General features: G+C 38.8%; 1 protein-coding gene across 9 annotated transcripts in view; it reads left to right on the forward strand.

The window, feature by feature from the left end:
- Positions 1 to 18,891, forward strand: part of BLTP1 (bridge-like lipid transfer protein family member 1) — an 86,704-nt gene that overhangs the window by 60,233 nt on the left and 7,580 nt on the right. For 4 of the 9 annotated variants that reach the window (XM_058837435.1, XM_058837437.1, XM_058837439.1 and 1 more), the window contains 23 exons: positions 410 to 616; positions 728 to 966; positions 1,532 to 1,776; positions 2,304 to 2,409; positions 4,360 to 4,457; positions 4,564 to 4,749; positions 5,387 to 5,555; positions 6,055 to 6,266; positions 6,907 to 7,105; positions 7,706 to 7,765; positions 8,622 to 8,848; positions 9,323 to 9,523; positions 9,726 to 9,856; positions 10,709 to 10,832; positions 10,990 to 11,099; positions 11,775 to 11,865; positions 12,479 to 12,541; positions 14,079 to 14,323; positions 14,920 to 15,135; positions 15,242 to 15,422; positions 16,283 to 16,475; positions 18,363 to 18,524; positions 18,627 to 18,766. In XM_058837435.1, the coding sequence (XP_058693418.1) occupies positions 410 to 616; positions 728 to 966; positions 1,532 to 1,776; positions 2,304 to 2,409; positions 4,360 to 4,457; positions 4,564 to 4,749; positions 5,387 to 5,555; positions 6,055 to 6,266; positions 6,907 to 7,105; positions 7,706 to 7,765; positions 8,622 to 8,848; positions 9,323 to 9,523; positions 9,726 to 9,856; positions 10,709 to 10,832; positions 10,990 to 11,099; positions 11,775 to 11,865; positions 12,479 to 12,541; positions 14,079 to 14,323; positions 14,920 to 15,135; positions 15,242 to 15,422; positions 16,283 to 16,475; positions 18,363 to 18,524; positions 18,627 to 18,766 (3,805 nt within the window). The remainder of the gene's footprint in view (positions 1 to 409; positions 617 to 727; positions 967 to 1,531; positions 1,777 to 2,303; positions 2,410 to 4,359; positions 4,458 to 4,563; positions 4,750 to 5,386; positions 5,556 to 6,054; positions 6,267 to 6,906; positions 7,106 to 7,705; positions 7,766 to 8,621; positions 8,849 to 9,322; positions 9,524 to 9,725; positions 9,857 to 10,708; positions 10,833 to 10,989; positions 11,100 to 11,774; positions 11,866 to 12,478; positions 12,542 to 14,078; positions 14,324 to 14,919; positions 15,136 to 15,241; positions 15,423 to 16,282; positions 16,476 to 18,362; positions 18,525 to 18,626; positions 18,767 to 18,891) is intronic. The other 5 variants (XM_058837441.1, XM_058837440.1, XM_058837443.1 and 2 more) reach the window with 5 other exon arrangements.

Consider the following 18,891-nt stretch of genomic DNA (forward strand, 5'->3'; position numbering starts at 1 on the left):
CCAATGACCTATTTGGATGCAAAACTCAGATTTGACTTTTGACCAAAAGGGTGATTGAAGATTATTCCTGAACAGGAGTTGAAATGGAAGGCTCTTTTTTTGTTTCTGTGTGTGCAAATTTGTCTGTCTATGTGCAGCCTGGTGTGTGTGCACTGAAATGACCCTTACTTTAGGAAAGAATAGCAGTTTTTAGCAGGTATTTTTGCCATGCATGATGTGTAGTTCCCTTAAGTGTAGCGTAGTTGTTTGTGGCATGTAGTGAGTGCATCTGTGTGTAAAGTGAAAGAAAAAGGAACGTGGGTGTAGTTGACAAACGATATTGCTTCAAAATTCAGCTACCACTTCAAAACTCAGTTTAACCTACAACTGGAAGGGCATGCAAGTGACTGCTGTTCCCTTTTGCTGTCAGAACCGTGGTGAAGTGCAGCATTGCCAAATCCCAGGCCCTGTACAGTGCCCAGAGGGGGTTGAAAACCAACAACGCGGCCGTGGTGAAGGTGGGAGCCATCAGCATCAACATCCCGCAGCACCCGGCCACGCTGCACAGCATGATGGTGCGCAGCTCCCACCAGCTCTCCAAGCAGATCTCTGACCTCATCCGGCAGCCCTCCACCGCGTGAGTGCTCCCAAATCCCTCCCCCTTCCAGGATTTTGCCACCCTGGGTTTCTGTGGGACAGCCAGGCGGATTAACGGGAAGGGTTTCCCGCTCTTTGTCTTGGCCCACAGGCCCCAGCCAGCCAAAGAGGATGTGGCGACTCCTCTGCCCTCGGAGAAGACGCCAACGAGCATCAATCAAACGCCGGTTGAAACCAATGAATTCCCACAGCTGCCAGAGGGCTTGGAAAAGAAGCCCATAGTGCTGAAGTTCAGTGCCATGATAGATGGGATTGCTATTGGAGCAGCGCTCCTGCCATCCCTGAAGGCAGAATACAAGATGGGAAGGATGAGGAGTCATGGGATGACAGGTAACAAACAGTTCCCTGGAACTTTACAAACATTACTGCTTTTAGTTTGGCCTTCCTATAAGCATCCAAAAGCACTCAGTGTTTCTGTTGAGTTATAGCTAGAGCTTTGAATCTGTTGCCATCAGGTTGTATTTTTTTTTAATGTGGGCCCATATAGAGAATTTTCACTGTGGCTGTTACACAATGCCCAGAATGCAAGATATGTATACGTTCATATGTAGCATCCTCCCAGGAAGCTTCCCTCTGGCTGCTAAAATCTGTTTATGATCCTTGATTAATTAAACTTTAATTTGTAATGCTACTTGAGAATAGTCTTACAAGGCCTCAGTACACTCGAGGTGGTTTGTATGATTCCCTTCTCAATCTTGCTACTGTGGAGTCTTCGTTCTCTTTAGAAATTAAGGCAACCCAGAATCATGTGGGTGGATACTTATAGTTCTTTAGGTCTGTGCGCTTCAATAACATTTTAAACATTTCAGGTTCTTTTATTGTTCAAAAGTTGTTCTTAAATTTAAGGATAAATAAGAGATTCTTTTCCCAGTTCATACCTTCCTTCCTTTTACAGGTGCCCAAACCAGATTTAATTTTGAGCTTCCAAACCACAGACTCCGCTTCACTTCAAAAGTTTCTGCCACTGACATGTCAACCATTCCTCCTTCGGCCAGTCTCAACCTGCCTCCTGTCACCATGTCAGGGAAATATGTCATGGAAGAGCACGACACTTACTCTGACCAGATCTGGAGCATTGATGAGCTCCCTGCCAAGCAAGGCTACTACCTGCAGGGAAACTACCTGCGCTGTGTGGCTGAGGTAGGTCTTGAAGGCTGCAGTCATCTTTGATAACTTATTTCCCTTCTGTTACAATTCCTTACATATCTTCACATTTTTTAAACTATCTGCCTCCTCCAGAACTCTCAGGTTTACAGGTTGAATCCAAATACTGAAAAACTGGAAGATCATTTTATTGTTTTATAGCTGGTTGCTGGGGTTTGGTGTTTTTTGTGATTAGGCAGCTCCTTAAGTGCAGTAATGACATAACATAGAACCTTAATGATATGAAATTTTCTGCTCAACACAGAGTGTTCTGTTCACAAGTTCTACTTGTGTGCCAATTTCCATAGTTAATTTTCCCAGAGAGAAAAGTGATGCTGCTTAAAAGAAACCTACCTGCTGGGGAAAAGTGGAACATTTCTACTAACTAATTCTTTAGTCAGAAAAATAGACATTGTTTGTAATTGAGAATTCTGATGTTTGCAGCTAAAAAAAAGCAAAAACCACCACTAAAAATCCACTGTTTTTAAAACTAAGATTTGTTTTCAAATGTTCTGTTTCTTCAGGTTGGCTCCTTTGAACATAATCTCACGACTGACCTTTTAAACCATTTAGTGTTTGTGCAAAAAGTGTTCATGAAGGAAGTAAATGAGGTCATACAGAAGGTTTCAGGTAAGCAGAACACTTAAAAGCAGTTTTAAGTAAGATCCTCAGTCCTTGTTTGACAGCTCTCAGGACCAGCTCTTTAATTTCACAGATACCCTCATTTCACCTCTAGCAGTGCAAGCAGCAGCAGGAAGCAGAGCTGGACTTCGAAATAATAACAGAGGCTCTGGAAATTATTCTAGGTCTATCATAAGCAGGATTTTTATTGGGAAGTAGGATTGTTTGGTATTCTGGACATCAGCCTCTGTGTCTCTCCATGGTGTGACCTTGGCTGGGTTACTTTATTCACTTTGCTTGATTTGAACATTTTTTGAGTTATCATAAAAGGCAGTTACAGAAATGCAGCTGATTTTGAGTGGAAAGATTCATCAACAGCTGGAAACATCACGAGGAAAGAAAGAATAAAAAGTGGTCTGTGTGTACATCTACCTCCTTTCGTGGCCCTCTGTGTGTGTGTGTGAGATATATGTTCAGATATACAAATATTCAGATATACAAATGCTATAAAAGAACAGTTCAGGTCCATGTGATGTGGACTGCCCTCGAGGCACTTAGAAAATGCAGTGGAGAAAATGGAAAATGTCAAATTCCCTGAAGGCTTACAAAAAACACCATGATATTTGTTTCAGCCAAAATATATTAGTATTGGGTAGTAAGAAAATGTTTAGGTAAAGAATAAATCTTCTGACAGCTGTCATTATTCTATTAGAGTATTTTTTGTTTGTAGAGGAGCATACAGTGCTGAACTAGACTCTGCATTTCAATCTGCCTGGCATTTTTATGTGAGGAATTTATTACCAGTGCTGGTTCTCTGCTTTTCCAGACTGTAAATTTGTATTGCAAGTCGCAGCCTGATGGTTTTTGAAATGTGACTGTTGCCTTCCGTATTGGGCTAATTCAGCAGGGATATGGTCAGGTCAGCAATCCGTGGGTCTGGATGCTCAGAGCAGAACAATGGGGGCAGAAATTGGCTTGGTCCCTCTGGCTTGGAGCGAAGTAATTTCTTAAATGGCTTGAAAATACCAATTAGTGTGATGTGCTACAGTGTATTTTCTAATTACGGTTTGCGTTGCACCAAAGTATTGCTTGCATATTATCCTTTCATAAAAACTGTGTGAGTACCAATTACTGAAGGTGAAGTTGCACAGATTGAGAGCTAGTTAATGAACAGAGCAGTCCATAATAATTGCATCTAGAAGTTAAAGGCAGTGTTGATTAAAAGAAAATTATCCAGATACAAAATGGAGTGATAAAAATTTATTGTGGATTGGGTTGTTTTTGAATCTGTGTTTTAACTGCCTGTTCTTACCACCAAATAACTGTAATTACATCATTTGGCATATTTAGAGAGAATTAATGGCTTAGCCTTTTTCAGCAGTAAGCTCTTTCTATAAACTAAGTTGGGATGTAGATAAATATCAAGGGTTGCTTTTAAAACCAGGGTTGCTTCTTCAAGGGTACATAACTCAGGATGAAATGTGCCAGGATGAGGAAGTAAGCCCAAAAATAAAATAATTGCAGAATACCCTTTCCTCCTCTCATGGAAAAATACCGATATAATTTCAATTCCTCATTTTCATGGAATTTGCATAGTATTTGGTCAAGTGTTAAATTTGGATTGTCAGATAAGTAGATAAGAGATACATTGGTGCAGGGAAAAATAACACCTTTTTTTTGAAAAGTAGGTGTCACTCCTTACAGGTTTTGAGAGTTCCTGAGGAAAGTTTAACAGGAGGGAGACACATGCCTCTTTTCCTTAATTTTTAGTGGAGAGATATTAATTATATGTCAGTAGATGAATTTGCACTGATATCTTCAATACTCATTTGTTTTTATAAAGCTTCAAGCAGTCAAATGTTTAAAATGAGGCTTAATTCATGGTCACCTTTTTATATGTATCGGTTTTAAAATGTTTTCTTTGGTGAAACTGTGACTGTGCATATTTAATGTTTGTAGGAGGGGAGCAGCCAATACCTCTTTGGAATGAACATGATGGTACAACAGATGGAGATAAACCAAAAATTCTCCTTTACTCATTGAGCCTGCAGTTCAAGGTAATCTGATGATGACAAAACAGTGGTAGTTGGTTGGTTTTACTTTGTTTTCTCATTGTGTCTCTGAACCAGAAGCTCATAACTTTGTACCTTCCTTATCCATTAGGGAATTCAGGTGACAGCTACAACTCCCTCAATGCGTGCTGTGAGGTTTGAAACGGGGCTGATAGAGCTTGAGCTCTCCAACAGACTGCAAACCAAAGCAATGCCTGGAAGTAGCAGCTACCTCAAACTGTTTGGAAAATGCCAGGTGGATTTGAATCTGGCACTGGGACAGATTGTTAAACATCAGGTTAGTGCTCAAAATCTTTGCATGTAATGTTCTTAATAATGTATGATTAAAAAACTACATAATCAAGCCAAGAGACTGTTGTACAGTGCTGGGTTTTTGTTTGTTTGGGTTTTTTCTTCCACACGCTATTAATATCTTGAAACTTCTTAGCCCCTTAGCAGGGTAATAGCCTTTCTACTGAGTCAGACTCAAAATGTTTGTTGATATTGATACAATTTTTAGAATATTTGAATGAAAGAAAAAGATCAGAGGAGATCCAAACTTTGCTAGACCTACATTTTGACCTAGTTTGTCTGCTGGTACCTGGAACCACTCATTCTAGGACATGAAAGTGTTTTGTGATGCCTAGAAACAGACAAATACAAATCTTAGGACCTATAAATCATCTGTCACAGTAGAGGATCTGGATGTATAAATAGCTACATAAGTTAACAATTTATGATAAATAAAATAATGCTGTGATCAGAATTTAATGGAAGAATATTGAAGATCCTCATCGGGACTTTGGCTAGAGGAGAAAAAGAGGAAAGGACACAACTTGTTTTAATTTTTTATTTTGTCAAATGCAGTGATTTGGGGTTTTTTTTTCTTCCCATTCCCATCCCTGAACTCTTCCCATTTTTTTGAACATTTTAAGGTTTATGAAGAAGCTGGCTCAGATTTCCATCAAGTTGCCTATTTCAAGACAAGAATTGGATTAAGAAATGCTCTCAGAGAAGAAATCAGTGGCTCATCAGACAGGGAAGCTGTGCTCATTACTCTGAACAGACCCATTGTTTTTGCCCAGCCCGTGGCCTTTGACAGAGGTATTGTAGATACAATTGCTACAAATTCGTGTTCATACTGAGGAAGAGATATTTTTTTTTTCTCAAAAGGCTTGTTTATTCAAAACTCAATACATTTCATGTTAAGTAGCTGAGAAATTTGGGAGATCTCTGCCTTGCCAACAGATTGATAATTCTGTCATCAGACATGGAAATTCCATATGTTGAGGTGATTAGTTTTCAGATGGGTTTGGAGGAAGTTGCTGTTGTAAATACTCACAGATGAATAATGCTGAAAACAGCAGGGCTTCCTCTATTTTAATGTATTAACTCTGATGGTAAATGATCAGGTTTGTCCACCTTGTCCTTTGAAGCATGAGCCTGATCACTGCATCCTGAATGTGTGTGTCCATTGTTATACATCCTCTGACTCAAAATAATGGAGGAGCTGTAAAAAGGAAAAAGAAAATTATTTAGTGAACATGGATTGCTTTTCTTAAAATGTTGATTTTAATTAAGCATTTTTGGTTTCCTCATCAAGCTGTGCTATTCTGGCTGAACTACAAGGCAGCATATGACAACTGGAATGAACAGAGAATGGCTTTACATAAAGATATTCATATGGCCACGAAAGAAGTGGTGGATATGCTGCCTGGAATCCAGCAAACTTCTGCACAGGCCTTTGGGACCCTCTTCCTTCAGCTGACTGTCAATGACTTAGGAATTTGCCTGCCCATCACAAACACACCCCAGGTAAGCAAAAGTGTGACTACTGGAAATCTGTTAAAACACCAATTTGCGTGTAGTACATATACAGGAACCAGGTGATACATGTTTCAAAAGAGGTCTAGTTTTATAAAAGGAAATATTTGGGCTTTTTTAAAGGGAAATATAATTATAGATGTTCATATGGGGAGGTAGAAATTAATCAGTCAATCTGTACACTTAAGATAGTATATAGTGGTACACATCAAAATAAACACTAAAAAAATCACATAAAATTGAAAGCTACCTTTTGTCATTGTTTAATCAAGTCATCTGTCATCTTCCTTGGAAAAAGACAATTGATCCTGGGCTTGTGTTGTGTGGTCATGGGGCCATATGGATTATAGCCCTTGATCAAACATGGATTTTTGTTCCTTTTCCAGATGAACTTGACACCCGCTGCTCTCATAAATTTCTAATGTAGGCATTGCATTTAGGAAACAGCAATGTGAGGCATTGTAGGGGCAGAGGTGATGCTTTTGAAACTCTCTGCAAAGAAGCAAAAATACAAAGAGATAGGAGCAGGGGATCAGTTAATAGGGAAAGATAAATGGCATTTAGTAAATGTACGATATCACTTTGGCATTGCAGTTACCAGTAAATTCTCCTTTGTGATTTTATTTTCCAGTCTAACCACTCTGCAGATCTCGACACTGGCTCTGCTTTAGTCCTGACTATTGAAAGCACACTCATCACTGCCTGCTCCTCAGAGTCTTTAGTTAGCAAAGGTCATTTTAAAAACTTCTGCATCCGCTTTGCTGATGGCTTTGAGACAAGCTGGGATGACTGGAAACCAGAAATAAGAGGAGATCTAGTCATGAATGCATGTAAGTGGGGGTGATCTCATACTGGACAAGAGTATTTCAGATAAAAATCCACTTTTGCCCTTCCCATTGACTTGAATAACAGCTGAGCTTTCCCAAAAAACCTGAAAAAAAGGACTTTGGCCTTTTGAAGGCAAAATTATATGGACTTAAGAGGTTATATTCCTTCGTTGTTGTTTTCCTTTATTAATAAATTTTGCTGCTTTATATATCATTGTAATAATTTAAGCTCTGTCTGACAGATGTTGGAAGAGTTGGATGCATTGCTTTTATAAAATTTCATAAGATCCCAGTAACTTTTAATAGTCTAATATAGAATATTTATATATAGAATGGTGAAAATTCTAAAATTTGTATGGGATTTTAAGTTGATCCAATACATATATATATTTTTACAGAATACATATTTAGAATTTTGTATGTTACCAAATTAGGTTCACCTTACTAAATAAGAAAAGCCTTTCACTGGGAAGTAAAACTAGAACTCCTATTATTCTTTAATTATGGCAGGCAGGAGACTGAGGGTGGGATTGGGAAGGGCTGGTCTAAAGCAACTTTTACTGGCTGCTTAATCAGTGCATTTGCTTTGTATGCTTCATGTAGGTGTAGTGCCAGATGGTACCTATGAAGTGTGTTCTAGGACAACAGGACAAGCTGCAGCAGGTAATGTGCTTGTTTCAATAAATCAAGTCCTACAAAAGAAAAGCATTCATAAAACATGAAATTTAAGTCCTTTAACTGTGTTTTAATTTAATTGGGTGGAGGAGAGTCAGCCATAGTTGCCATAACACTAATGTCATCCCATTGCTTCCTGTCCTACTAAATCTTCCTCATGCTGAGGCTTTGCACCCTGAGCTGCCATCCCTCTCTCTCCTCTCCCAGAAAAGGCTTCTCTTTTTCCCAAATTCCCTCTCTGCCTGGTCAAAGTAGTCTGGACCTACTCCAGAGCTTTCAGAAGTAGCTGTCAGTCTCTGTACTGGTCATACTTCCATCTAGAAAGAAAACCATTATCTTGTGTAGTCATGCTTAGAGCAAGGTCGGTATCTGGATGCTGAAAAGTGGCACTCAGAAAAATCCTGGGCAGACAGGATATTTACTAGGCACACAGCACATATAATATAACATTTTCCAGCATCATTGTTCAAGCCTTGAATAAATAGGTCAGCATTTGTACATGCAGAAAGACATGTTCTATGTTTCTTGCTGTTAGAAATTCTGTTTTGGAATAGTGTACTTGCCTGCATTTGTATGAGCTGAAGCTTGAGATGCTCTTTACTCGATCTGAGGGGAATGTGTTTTCATTATGTCTGCCTGTGTTGTATCACTTGTTAATAAAATACTGTGAAGTATTTTCATCAAGCATTTCCATTGTGGAATGTGTTTTTCTCAGAATGGGAAGAAAAGACACTTCTGTGTAAGACAAACACTGTCTTGGCTAAGGAGTACCTAATTCACTGTGAGGGATTTTTTAAAAGAGGAAAACCTGTTTAAACTGATTTTTTAATCTTTTTTAACACAGAAAGTAGTAGTGCTGGAACATGGACACTGAATGTGTTGTGGAAGATGTGTGGTATTGATGTCCACATGGATCCAAACATTGGGAAAAGACTGAATGCTTTGGGCAACACTCTCACTACATTGACAGGAGAGGAAGATATTGATGACATTGCTGACCTCAACTCTGTGAACATAGCTGACCTTTCAGATGAGGATGAAGTTGACACCATGTCTCCTACTATACATGCAGTAAGTGAATCCACCAAAGTAAGTGTTACTAATTGGAAAAAGTCTTCCGTCAAATGGAAAGGTTTTAGTCTTGAGTCCAGCATGCGAGTCTTTATAGCTCATACAAGTCTTGTTGCAAAATCAGAAACATTTATGTGTGTGTTTTCTAGCTCTATATTTCAAAAGCATCAAGTTGCAGATCATATTTCTACTGGTATTATGTGGAAATACTGATCTGGATTTGAAAACATGGAGGGGACATAGCACTCAGGTACCCCAACTGTAAAAGCTGTGGCTTTCTTCTAGGTTTTTTCCACAGGAGAGTAAGTTACTAACAGGAAAAAATTTAAAAAAAACCTACTTCTACTCAATATGCTGCTGACTTTGCTTTTTGGTTTTCTACAAAACCATTTTAACAGCTGTTCCTTAATGTCTCTTGCCTGCTGACAGTGGAAACATTATCCCAGCCCACTAATGCTCCTGTTTGTTGTTCAGAAATCAGGTGGAGGTTCCTTGGGTGGAGATGCACGCAAGCTCACATTTGGGCAGCGGATTGTAAATCACCTGCTGGGTTTGAGCCCCCCAACCCACCGATACTCTGTTCCTGTAGAATATCTCTTGGGCTCAGCGAAGCGGGATTTGCTCCAGCCTAGCAGAGCACATATGAAAGCAGGCAGATCCTGCTCATGGGGACATGTATGTAGTAGTTACAGTGTGTATAACTGAATGATGGGCTTTCGATCACTGCAAGAAATCCAATCAGCTGCCTATTCACATGAATTGATTCTTTTGCATGCACTAGTCCAAATCTGAAGGTGTGAAATTCACTTTGCCTGTTCACAATGTACTGATGACCAATTTTTGATGAAGGCTTTAATGAAATGTTTATTTTAAACAGGAGATCGTTGATCATCGGCGGCAGGGAGCTTCCAGTATCCAAACTGGAGAACAGCGAGGAAGGAAATTCTTGAAGCGTTTGGTTGATATTAGAGAGCTCAATGAGCAAGCGAAAGTCATTGATGACTTAAAGTAAGTGTGGTTTGCTTTATGTTCTTATCATAGATCTTGTGGCACTGTTATGGTTAAGTGCAAGTCATTGCCTTTATTTAAAAATAAAAGATTGTCCTTTTGGATTCCAAAAGCAAAGGCTATATGTGCAAGTATTCTCTCACATCTCTCTGGTTGCTCCTTAAGTGTCAGATTAGTCTTTATTTTTCTGACTCTGCATTTTAATGACTGATTTATAGTGTTTTCCTATTAATTCATGTTCCAGCTTGATTTATTTTCAGGCTGATTACTTTAGCAAAATATATTAGTTTGAAACTGTAATAAGCTAAGGAAGAAGAAAAACATTTAAATTTACTTTTTTTTTGCATCTTGTACATTATGTTTTCAAGATAAAACTTGAAAACTTGCTTACACTTTACTTGAGAAAATCATTAAGAAAAAATTATTTCATATTTCCTGAATTTCATCTGACCTTCTGTGTATTTTATTAAGAGTATTTTCAAGCCAGGTTTTTTTGGCTTGTTTGGGCTTTTTTCCCCCTTTTCCCCGAGACAGAGTTACTATAAATGGATCTGTCTGGGATGGGAATACAGAGGTTGGTAGTTGCACGTTAAATTATGAAAAGGGATGCATGTTTTACTGTTTGTACTTAAAATTAAATTGCTGTCACCATTCAGAGGGAAATTCTATCTGAAATTACGATCTTAGGTTAAATGTTTGTTTTCATACTTCTGTGCCTATATTTGGCACTGGTCCTAAGTATTGGGACAAAAGAGAAAATGGGATAATTCCCAGGGATAGCATTCTTACAACACAGGTTTTTGAAACTGGAAATAATGTCTGTGAGATAACTCAACCATGCTTTATCTCCAGGAAATTAGGTGCAAGTGAAGGGACCATAAACCAAGAAATTCAACGCTATCAGCAGCTGGAGTCAGTGGCTGTGAACGACATCCGCAGGGACGTCCGCAAAAAGCTCCGTAGATCCAGCATGAGGGTGAGCAAGATTAAGCTTCCTTGAGAATATTGTAGCACTTAATGTCCCAAAAACCCTTTTACTTTGCTGGCACACCCATGTACAGCAGCATTTTAGCTTGCCAGAGTTTTTTCTCTGTGCTCTCAGTTGTTGCATTTCAATATTATTTCTGGTTTAGGCTGCCTCCTTGAAAGACAAGTGGGGTCTGAGCTACAAACCCAGCTACAGCCGATCTAAGAGCATTTCAGCATCAGGGAGGCCACCTCTGAAGAGAATGGACAGAACAAGGTGAGCCTGTGGGAATCTGTGATAGCCACAACAGCACATGGAACAGGGGAAATGTTGGACTTTGGCCTGAAGAGTCCTTTTGCCACAGGCAGCAGCTGTTTGTGGTGGAACTGGATAGGAGAAGGTCATTTTGCAAGGCAGGCATGTTCTAAAAAGCATTTTTTCTCATTTTTCTGAAACCTCTGAGAAGATTTCACTTCTCCAGCAACTTGGGGTTTTCTACAGGATCAAGTTTTCAGAACATATTGAAGAAATATATATAAGGATTATATATATAGTGTAATCTTGTTTTGTACACCTGATTTACAATCATCTGCTTTTTCAAAGGGCTGTTGTAATGAGAAGAAGAAAGGGAGATGCTTTTTCATATGTGAATAATTGTCCCATGTGGCAGATTACAAATAGCTTGTTTTTCTGCAATTTCTGCATGTTGACCCAGGATTGAAAAGCTTGCATAGAGAAATTAGCAGAGATAGAATACAAGTCACATGCAGCTTCTCTTTTCTCCTCCCCCTCCTTCCTTTTCACGTACCCAAGTGCTTCAATTGTGATTTTATATATTATTCTCTAAAAAATGATAAGTATGACCTTATATTTGTGTAGCTAAATGTTTTCATGACCCTAAAATCCTGTAGTACAACTCAAGAAGCTCTTTTGGTTCTGTTTTGCTTGCAGCTCCCGACTGGGAGACAGTGAAGACCTCCCAGATATCCGTGTGGATGCTGCATCCCCTGGGCCAAGAGTAACCTTCAACATACAAGATTCTGTAAGAATTCCTTTATATGTCATATAATTGTATTTCCTGTGCCATTTGGTCACCAATTCATGAGATAATTATATCCAGGCAAACCTGAATTGGGTCTGCTTCTGGTGCCGTTTGCATCAAATTACAGATGTGTTTTTGGAATATAGACTCATTTCACTAGAAAACAGATGTATTTTGGTTCCTTGGCACAGAAATTAATTGACTTATAAGAGAAAAATATTTTAAAATGGCTTGATTTGTTTTTTAGGTTCACACAGTAGTAATTTTCTTGGTATTTTTGTCAGCGGTGTGCAAAAAATCACTTAGGTTTTTTTTTGGTGTTTGGATATATTTAGAGTTTTGGAAATGGGTATTAGTCAGTTTGCTATAGCTCTACAGATGTATCTTCCTCAGTGTTTGAAATGGATTGTTGAACTGGTTTGGGGTTGGGTTTTTTTTGTTTTGTTTTGGTTTTGTTTTTTCTTTTTTGTTCTTTTGGGATTTTTCTTTTTTTTCCTTTTGTTTTTTTTCTTTTGTTTTTTTGGTATGTTTTCTCATTTTTATAATGTTCATTTTGCATGCCTGAGATTATTGTAATTGTTTTAATTTCTATATTTTTTTCATTTCTATTAAGTTGAATCAAATAGCTTTGGGGATTGCACAACAATCCAGCTGTCCAGGGGAAGGGTATTTTCAGGTATTTCTGAGCAGAAACAAGTATTCTTTGCCAGAGAACTAATTTATCTCATAGGGAGCTGCTTTTCAATATTTCATCTCTTTTGCACTCAGCTAAACAGAATGTATATCGAGCTTGAAAATATTTAAGTATGTAAACTAAGCAGAGGAATGTGATTTATTGTTGATGAACAACAATCAAAGTGCTTCTACACCCTTATGTAGATTTAAAACTTCTTGTAAAATGAATTACTGGCTTTTTGCTTAAAAATTGAGCAAGGCTGATGTAAAGTGACCCAAGTCTAGCTTTGAAATGTGCTTTAGAGGATGATTTCAGTGTGTGCCTTCACCTGTTACACTGTGTTCTGATGTAACGGCAATCAACACTGGTGGTACAAAATAATTACCAGGTGGGAGGACATCTTCTCACACTCTTAGTTCTGTTAAAATTCTTACATTTAACGTGGAACAAGACATTTTCAAATAATAGCAAGTAGGCAATGTTCCAAAACTTAACATTCTGAGAACAAGCAGAGTTTTTAAATTGCTTTCAAAACCATGTTTAGAGAAAAAAGTATTTTTCTTAAAAAAATAAATATTAATCAAGCAAAGCCAAAATTCAAAACAAGTCAAGAAAGGCAAAACTAAACAAACAAACAAATAAACCAAACAAGAGACAGTAATGTATTTTTTCTTCCTTCTAACTCTCCTCATGCTCCCAGGAAATAAATTCCTATTTCTGAGAGAATGGTGGAAATGATACCTGGGAATGTACTTTGCACATTTAAATATGTTCACATTTAAAAGCTACCCTACCTATTGTTGTTGTTATGTAAAAGCCTAGTTAGCTTAGGTTTTGTTGGCATAGCAAAATACTATCAATCACTTAGAGGTATCAAATGTTGAATGTTTTTAAAAAAATACATTTTCCTGACATCATACCTGTTGTGCAGCAGAGCTCTAATTTGAATTTGCAGACAACTGTGTAGCTCAGTGACACTGCATAGGAAGTGCTGGTGTTTAACACTTGTAGGTGCTTTTCATAAGCATTTTAAGAATTCAATGTTGGAAAATTGTTTGTGGCATGATTTCTGTGAGAAGCAGGAGGCTCCTTTAGGATGTTTGGTTCCATGCTCGGGCCGGGATGCCCAGGGACCGGTGCTGTACATTCTGTGTAGTGCCCTGCATGCCCTCACTAATGCTTCCTGCAAGTCGTGGGCACTTGGGCTGCCTTCTGTCCTCCTCTTTCAAAATAGTTGTTAAATTTAAATGAAATGTTTCCTTTCCTTCTAAATTGGTAAGAGCATGATGAGTCTTTGTCTACCAGGCTGAGCTCAATCACTAGGCAATGGCAAAGATCTCCCCGCCAAGCTTTCATTCCCTTCTTTTTCATAATCCCTCTTGCAATTCCTTTACCTGCTCTCTCCGTGTTATGAGGAACTCAGAAGTGAGAGTTTCTCATAACACTCTTGCTTCTTTATTTCCAGATCTACCTACTGCATTCTCGGTGGAAATCATATCTGTGGAAATTTACTATCTTTTTGTCTTTTCACAATCAGTTTCCAGAGGAGACAGAAATGGACCTTTTGTCCGTAACTATTGATGGTCCCTCCCATTACTCATCTACTAGTGAAGGCTCATGCTCGGTATTTGGTTCACCCAAAACTCCAGTTGTCTTCTCACCCGGCATTCCCTTCCAGCCTGAAGAGGGACGCCGGGATGACAGCTTATCCTCCAGCAGCGAGGACTCGGAGAAGGAGGATGACCATGAAAGGGAGAGGACCTATTATTATAGGAAACCACCGTAAGTAAACGGTCCTGAGGAACAACACAGAAATTGAGAAGACACCTGAATATACTTTCAGTACTTTCAGTACTCTCAAACTTGAAATATTGAATTCAAAGCTACAAATTCTGTTGCTGATGAGGTACTGAATATGCTCAAGTGTGTGTGTGGAAGGCAGGTGAGGTTGTGTTCACTGGAGGTGACTGTGTGGGAAGGAGGGATCCTGATTGGAAAAGGAGGTAACTTAGAGATTCCAGGGCTTGGAACAGAATAAAAGAACTTGGAAAGTGAGGTTTTTGAGGCAAAGAACAGGGTGTAATTCCAGAAACTGCATGTAATACTTAGAAATATGGGAGGTATTGTGTCTATATATTTTTGTTCCTTTTTTGATGGAGAATTTAAGAAAAGCTCAGTTTTTTGTACTACCCTATATTGAGAAATGTAACATGTTAATGCAAGGTGTGTCACTGTACTGCTGCATATCAGATAAGGCCTTTTCCAAAAAGGTTTTCATAAAATTATACACTAAGTGTGGACATAGTTTGGGAATGCCTTGTAGCCCCTGCTGAGGTAAATGTCCTGCTGATACCTGGCCCCCACCTGTGCCTGTGCAGGAGCACTTCTCGCAAGAAAGCCACGGGCTTTGCTGCTGTGCACCAGCTGTTCACGGAGCGCTGGCCAACTACACCCACCAACAGGAGTGTCACTGGCACCACCACGGAGAGAAACATCGACTTCGAGCTGGATATCAGGGTTGAAATTGATTGTGGGAAGTGTGTGCTGCACCCCACGATGCTCCAGCAAGAGCACGACGATATCAGTTTGCGAAGGTAAGAAATGTGTGCGTTAGTTCATTACCAGCGCCATAAGTTGCAATTGTACTGGCCCAGTGTGATGCAGGAAATTACTTTAATAACCTGAGTGTATTTATTTCAGGAGCTATGATCGGAGTTCCAGGAGTCTGGATCAGGAGTCCCCTTCAAAAAAGAAGAAATTTCAAACTAATTATGCATCTACTACTCACTTACTTGCTGGCAAGAAAGTGCCGTCATCTCTGCAGACAAAATCCAGTGATGTGGAAACAACAGTGTTTTATATTCCTGGGGTGGATGTTAAGGTAAAATGAAGGGATAAATCAATGTTTTCTCTCCCAACAGTCAAACTGTGCACTCCCTTGGTTTTTTAATCATTGTTTCTGTATCCTAGCATGAAAAGGTCTCAACACAAATGTCCTTGTATTTTGCAATTTGAAATCCTAATGGAGTAAGAATAGGGAAAAAACCTGTCACTACTGAAGGAAAACTTCAGTTGAGGCAATGCCATAAATCAAATGCTCCTCACTTGATACAGCTTGGCTTTTCTAGTCTTTCAGTGTGGAAAGACTATGTGTGTCCATGTCCAGTATTCCAGGCTGTCTTCAGGGATAACAGTTATACCTCAGGTCCTGCCTGTTGCTTTTAATCAAATTCAGGAGTAACTAAACATCCTCTACAACTTCTGTTATGTTCTGTGTTCTCAGTAATAGCTTACTGTGCACTTAGAGGAGGTGTGAACTCCTGGAATATCTTACTTTGATTTTTTTATGCCAGTTTCTGTATGCCTGTGTTTAGTAGTGGAACAGTGCCACCACACATTAAGACAGAAAGGAGGCTGTGAGCACAGGTGGCACAGGATGCATGTGATGTAACAGAGAGAGAAAGAAGCTTTAAACAGTGTTCCTAAATAATGTATTTCCTCTGATTCTCTGTGTTTTGTTGAATTTTTTAATGATTTATTAATTTATCTATATTTAATTTTTTTACTGAGTTTTCAGTTCTTTTTGTATATAGGATGTGAATTGGAATTTAGTGTACCTGGCAGTGACATTTCTGTAAACAATGAGAAGAAATGAGTTTTAGAGGGAAGAAGTGACACCAAATGACTGTACAGAAATTGAGTTCTTCGTGTGAAGTAACTTGATCTTGCTTTGCTTTCCAGTTGCACTACAACTCCAAGACTCTAAAGACTGAATCACCAAACACTTCTCGAGGATCCTCCTTGCCACGCACCCTTTCCAAAGAGTCCAAGCTGTATGGTATGAAAGATACTGCCACATCTCCTCCTCTCTCTAGCACTATCCACAGCAAGACTAACACCTTACTTCCTCCCCAACCCCCACCCATCCCATCAGGTACTTATAGACAAACTTTCTGAACCTTTCATGTATATATTTTTCCTTGGTGTAATCTACTGCCTTTAGATCTGACTACATACACCTTACCTGGAGCACTGTGTTTATCCAGGCTTGACTTTACTGCACAAACCTGACCCCAGAAGCAAGAGTGCACTTGATAAAGCTGCATTTTCAGACATTGTTTGCCAAACCAATCTCAGTAATATTTTTGTCACAGTCACCATATCCCAGTGTTGGGCTGTCACTGCCTTCTCCCAGTTTTCACTTAACAAAAGAATGTCAGAAAGCAAAGGGTAAATATCTGTAAATATCTCTCCCATTGAAGGCCTTTAAATAGACATGATTTGGAGTAAGATGAGCTCTATGCAAGCTTTGTTTTGTCTCCAGTGATTCCTGTTTTCAAGCAGCAGGCTGTTGCTACCTCATGTCAGATCCAGAGGCATGTAGATCGCATCTCCAATTTCTGAGGCTTTCACTCTTCTCTCCTTTGGCTTTTTAATATTGCTTAAAACACAAAGCCAAAATTTTGTCACAATTGATGATCAAGCAAAATGAATAGCTGGAGCTTGTGCTTGTGGGTTTTGCCTTATAAAATCACCAGAGATGCTGGGAGAGAACAGTGAAATGGGGATACCTTCCTCAATTCTCATGCTGTTGAACCATTAGCTCTTACTCCTTTAGGTGGCCATCCTCTTTATGATTACCAGATGTTGTGTAGTGGTTTATGCTACTTCACTTTTGTTCTCTACTCAATCTTCTTTCTAATCTTTGTCTTTAAGTTCTTCCCACATTATGTCCAGGTACTGAGTCCTGCTGGTTGAATGTCTGTAAGCTCTGCATTTGGTGTGGAAATTGCACTTTGTATGATAATATAAATGCCTCCCCAGGATTAGAGATTTGGTTGTAATTGCTTCATTTCTTTAAAAGTTGTATTTCTATAAGTATTTATTAGTCCTGAGTGGTTTTGAAACACTTTCATTGTTGTTTATACTATTTATTTTTTTTAATAGTACTTTTCCCCTGGAAACCACTCCTCTGGAATGGAGACCAACTTGTATTCTCTTTGGTTTCCAGTAAAAGTAAGATGGGACAATGTAGTCAGAAACATTTGCACAGAATGAAAAGTCAATGCTTTCTTTTTTTTTTTTTCCTAGCAAATGTAAGGCTTTTTAATCTCTGTTATAGTAGTTAATTTTTATATTTCTATTGGAGAATTTTAAATCTATGTCTGCATTGGTGTATATTCATTCTAATAGCTATATTGCATAGAGACAGTAAGTGAGCTGGTATTAATATCATCTTTGCACGTTGATATTTTGATGAGCATGGATTCAAGACTTCTCTTTCACAAATTTACAAGAAAGTAACCTTTTTATTGGTTTATACTCTGGCTAGTTCCAAGCTTTCAAAAATTATGGTTTAGAATCTTAAGTCATTCTCTGCATAAATATAGTAGGACTTGCCATTTACAAGTGTAATTTTTTGAAGTATTTTCTTTATTTAAACTGACATTCTTTCCAGACTTGTGCATTTGTTTTTCCTAATACCATTTTCATTTCCAGTCAGCTGCAGTTCCTTTGCACTGGGAGAAGAGCTGTCTGTGTTTGCTTTCAGTGCTATTTTCTAAAAAGTGAGGTGTCGACAATGACAACAGAGTGCTTGGTTGAGAACATGAGCAATGGAATTAATACAATTAAGCCTTACAGACAAATGGTTATTTTGGCAAAGTGAAAACTTAATGACTTAATTTCTTCTAGCAGACCTGATCTAGAGCTCTTCAGATGATAGAGAAAATTAGAGGGCACAGCTTGATAAGTTATGAAATGTCTTCTAATGTTTATCAGTGGTATTACCTTAGACAAATGTATCTTTTCAATGTTGCAGCCAAAGGGAAAGGAAGTGGTGGAGTGAAAACGGCTAAGCTCTACGCGTGGGTTGCGCTCCAGTCACTGCCAGAGGAGATGGTGATCAGCCCCTGCCTCCTGGACTTCCTGGAGAAAGCCCTTGAAACCATTCCCATCACACCCATTGAAAGGAATTACACAGGTCAGTTGCATCGTTGTATTCTGGCACTCTGCTTTTTTTTGGAATTGAGCTGCTTTTCCCTTCAAATTCCACTTTTTAATGAGTTCTTGTACTTGTTAAAAGCTGTTAGCTCCCAGGATGAAGACATGGGGCAGTTTGATATACAAGATCCCTTAGAAGAGTCCACAACATCCCTCGTATCATCCTCAACATCAGCATATTCCTCCTTCCCTGTAGATGTGGTGGTTTATGTACGAGTCCAGGTGAGGTTTTAACCCAACACTAAGGGTAGTAACTTGCTTTAGTCAAGCTGTCTTTTAAACAATCCATGCTTCTAAGTTTGATTTTTAAAGAATAAAAATTCAAGTGTCCCTTCTGAATGCTTTAT

The sequence above is a fragment of the Poecile atricapillus genome, chromosome 4, assembly GCF_030490865.1.
Source record: "Poecile atricapillus isolate bPoeAtr1 chromosome 4, bPoeAtr1.hap1, whole genome shotgun sequence".
NCBI classification, from domain to species: Eukaryota; Metazoa; Chordata; class Aves; order Passeriformes; family Paridae; genus Poecile; species Poecile atricapillus.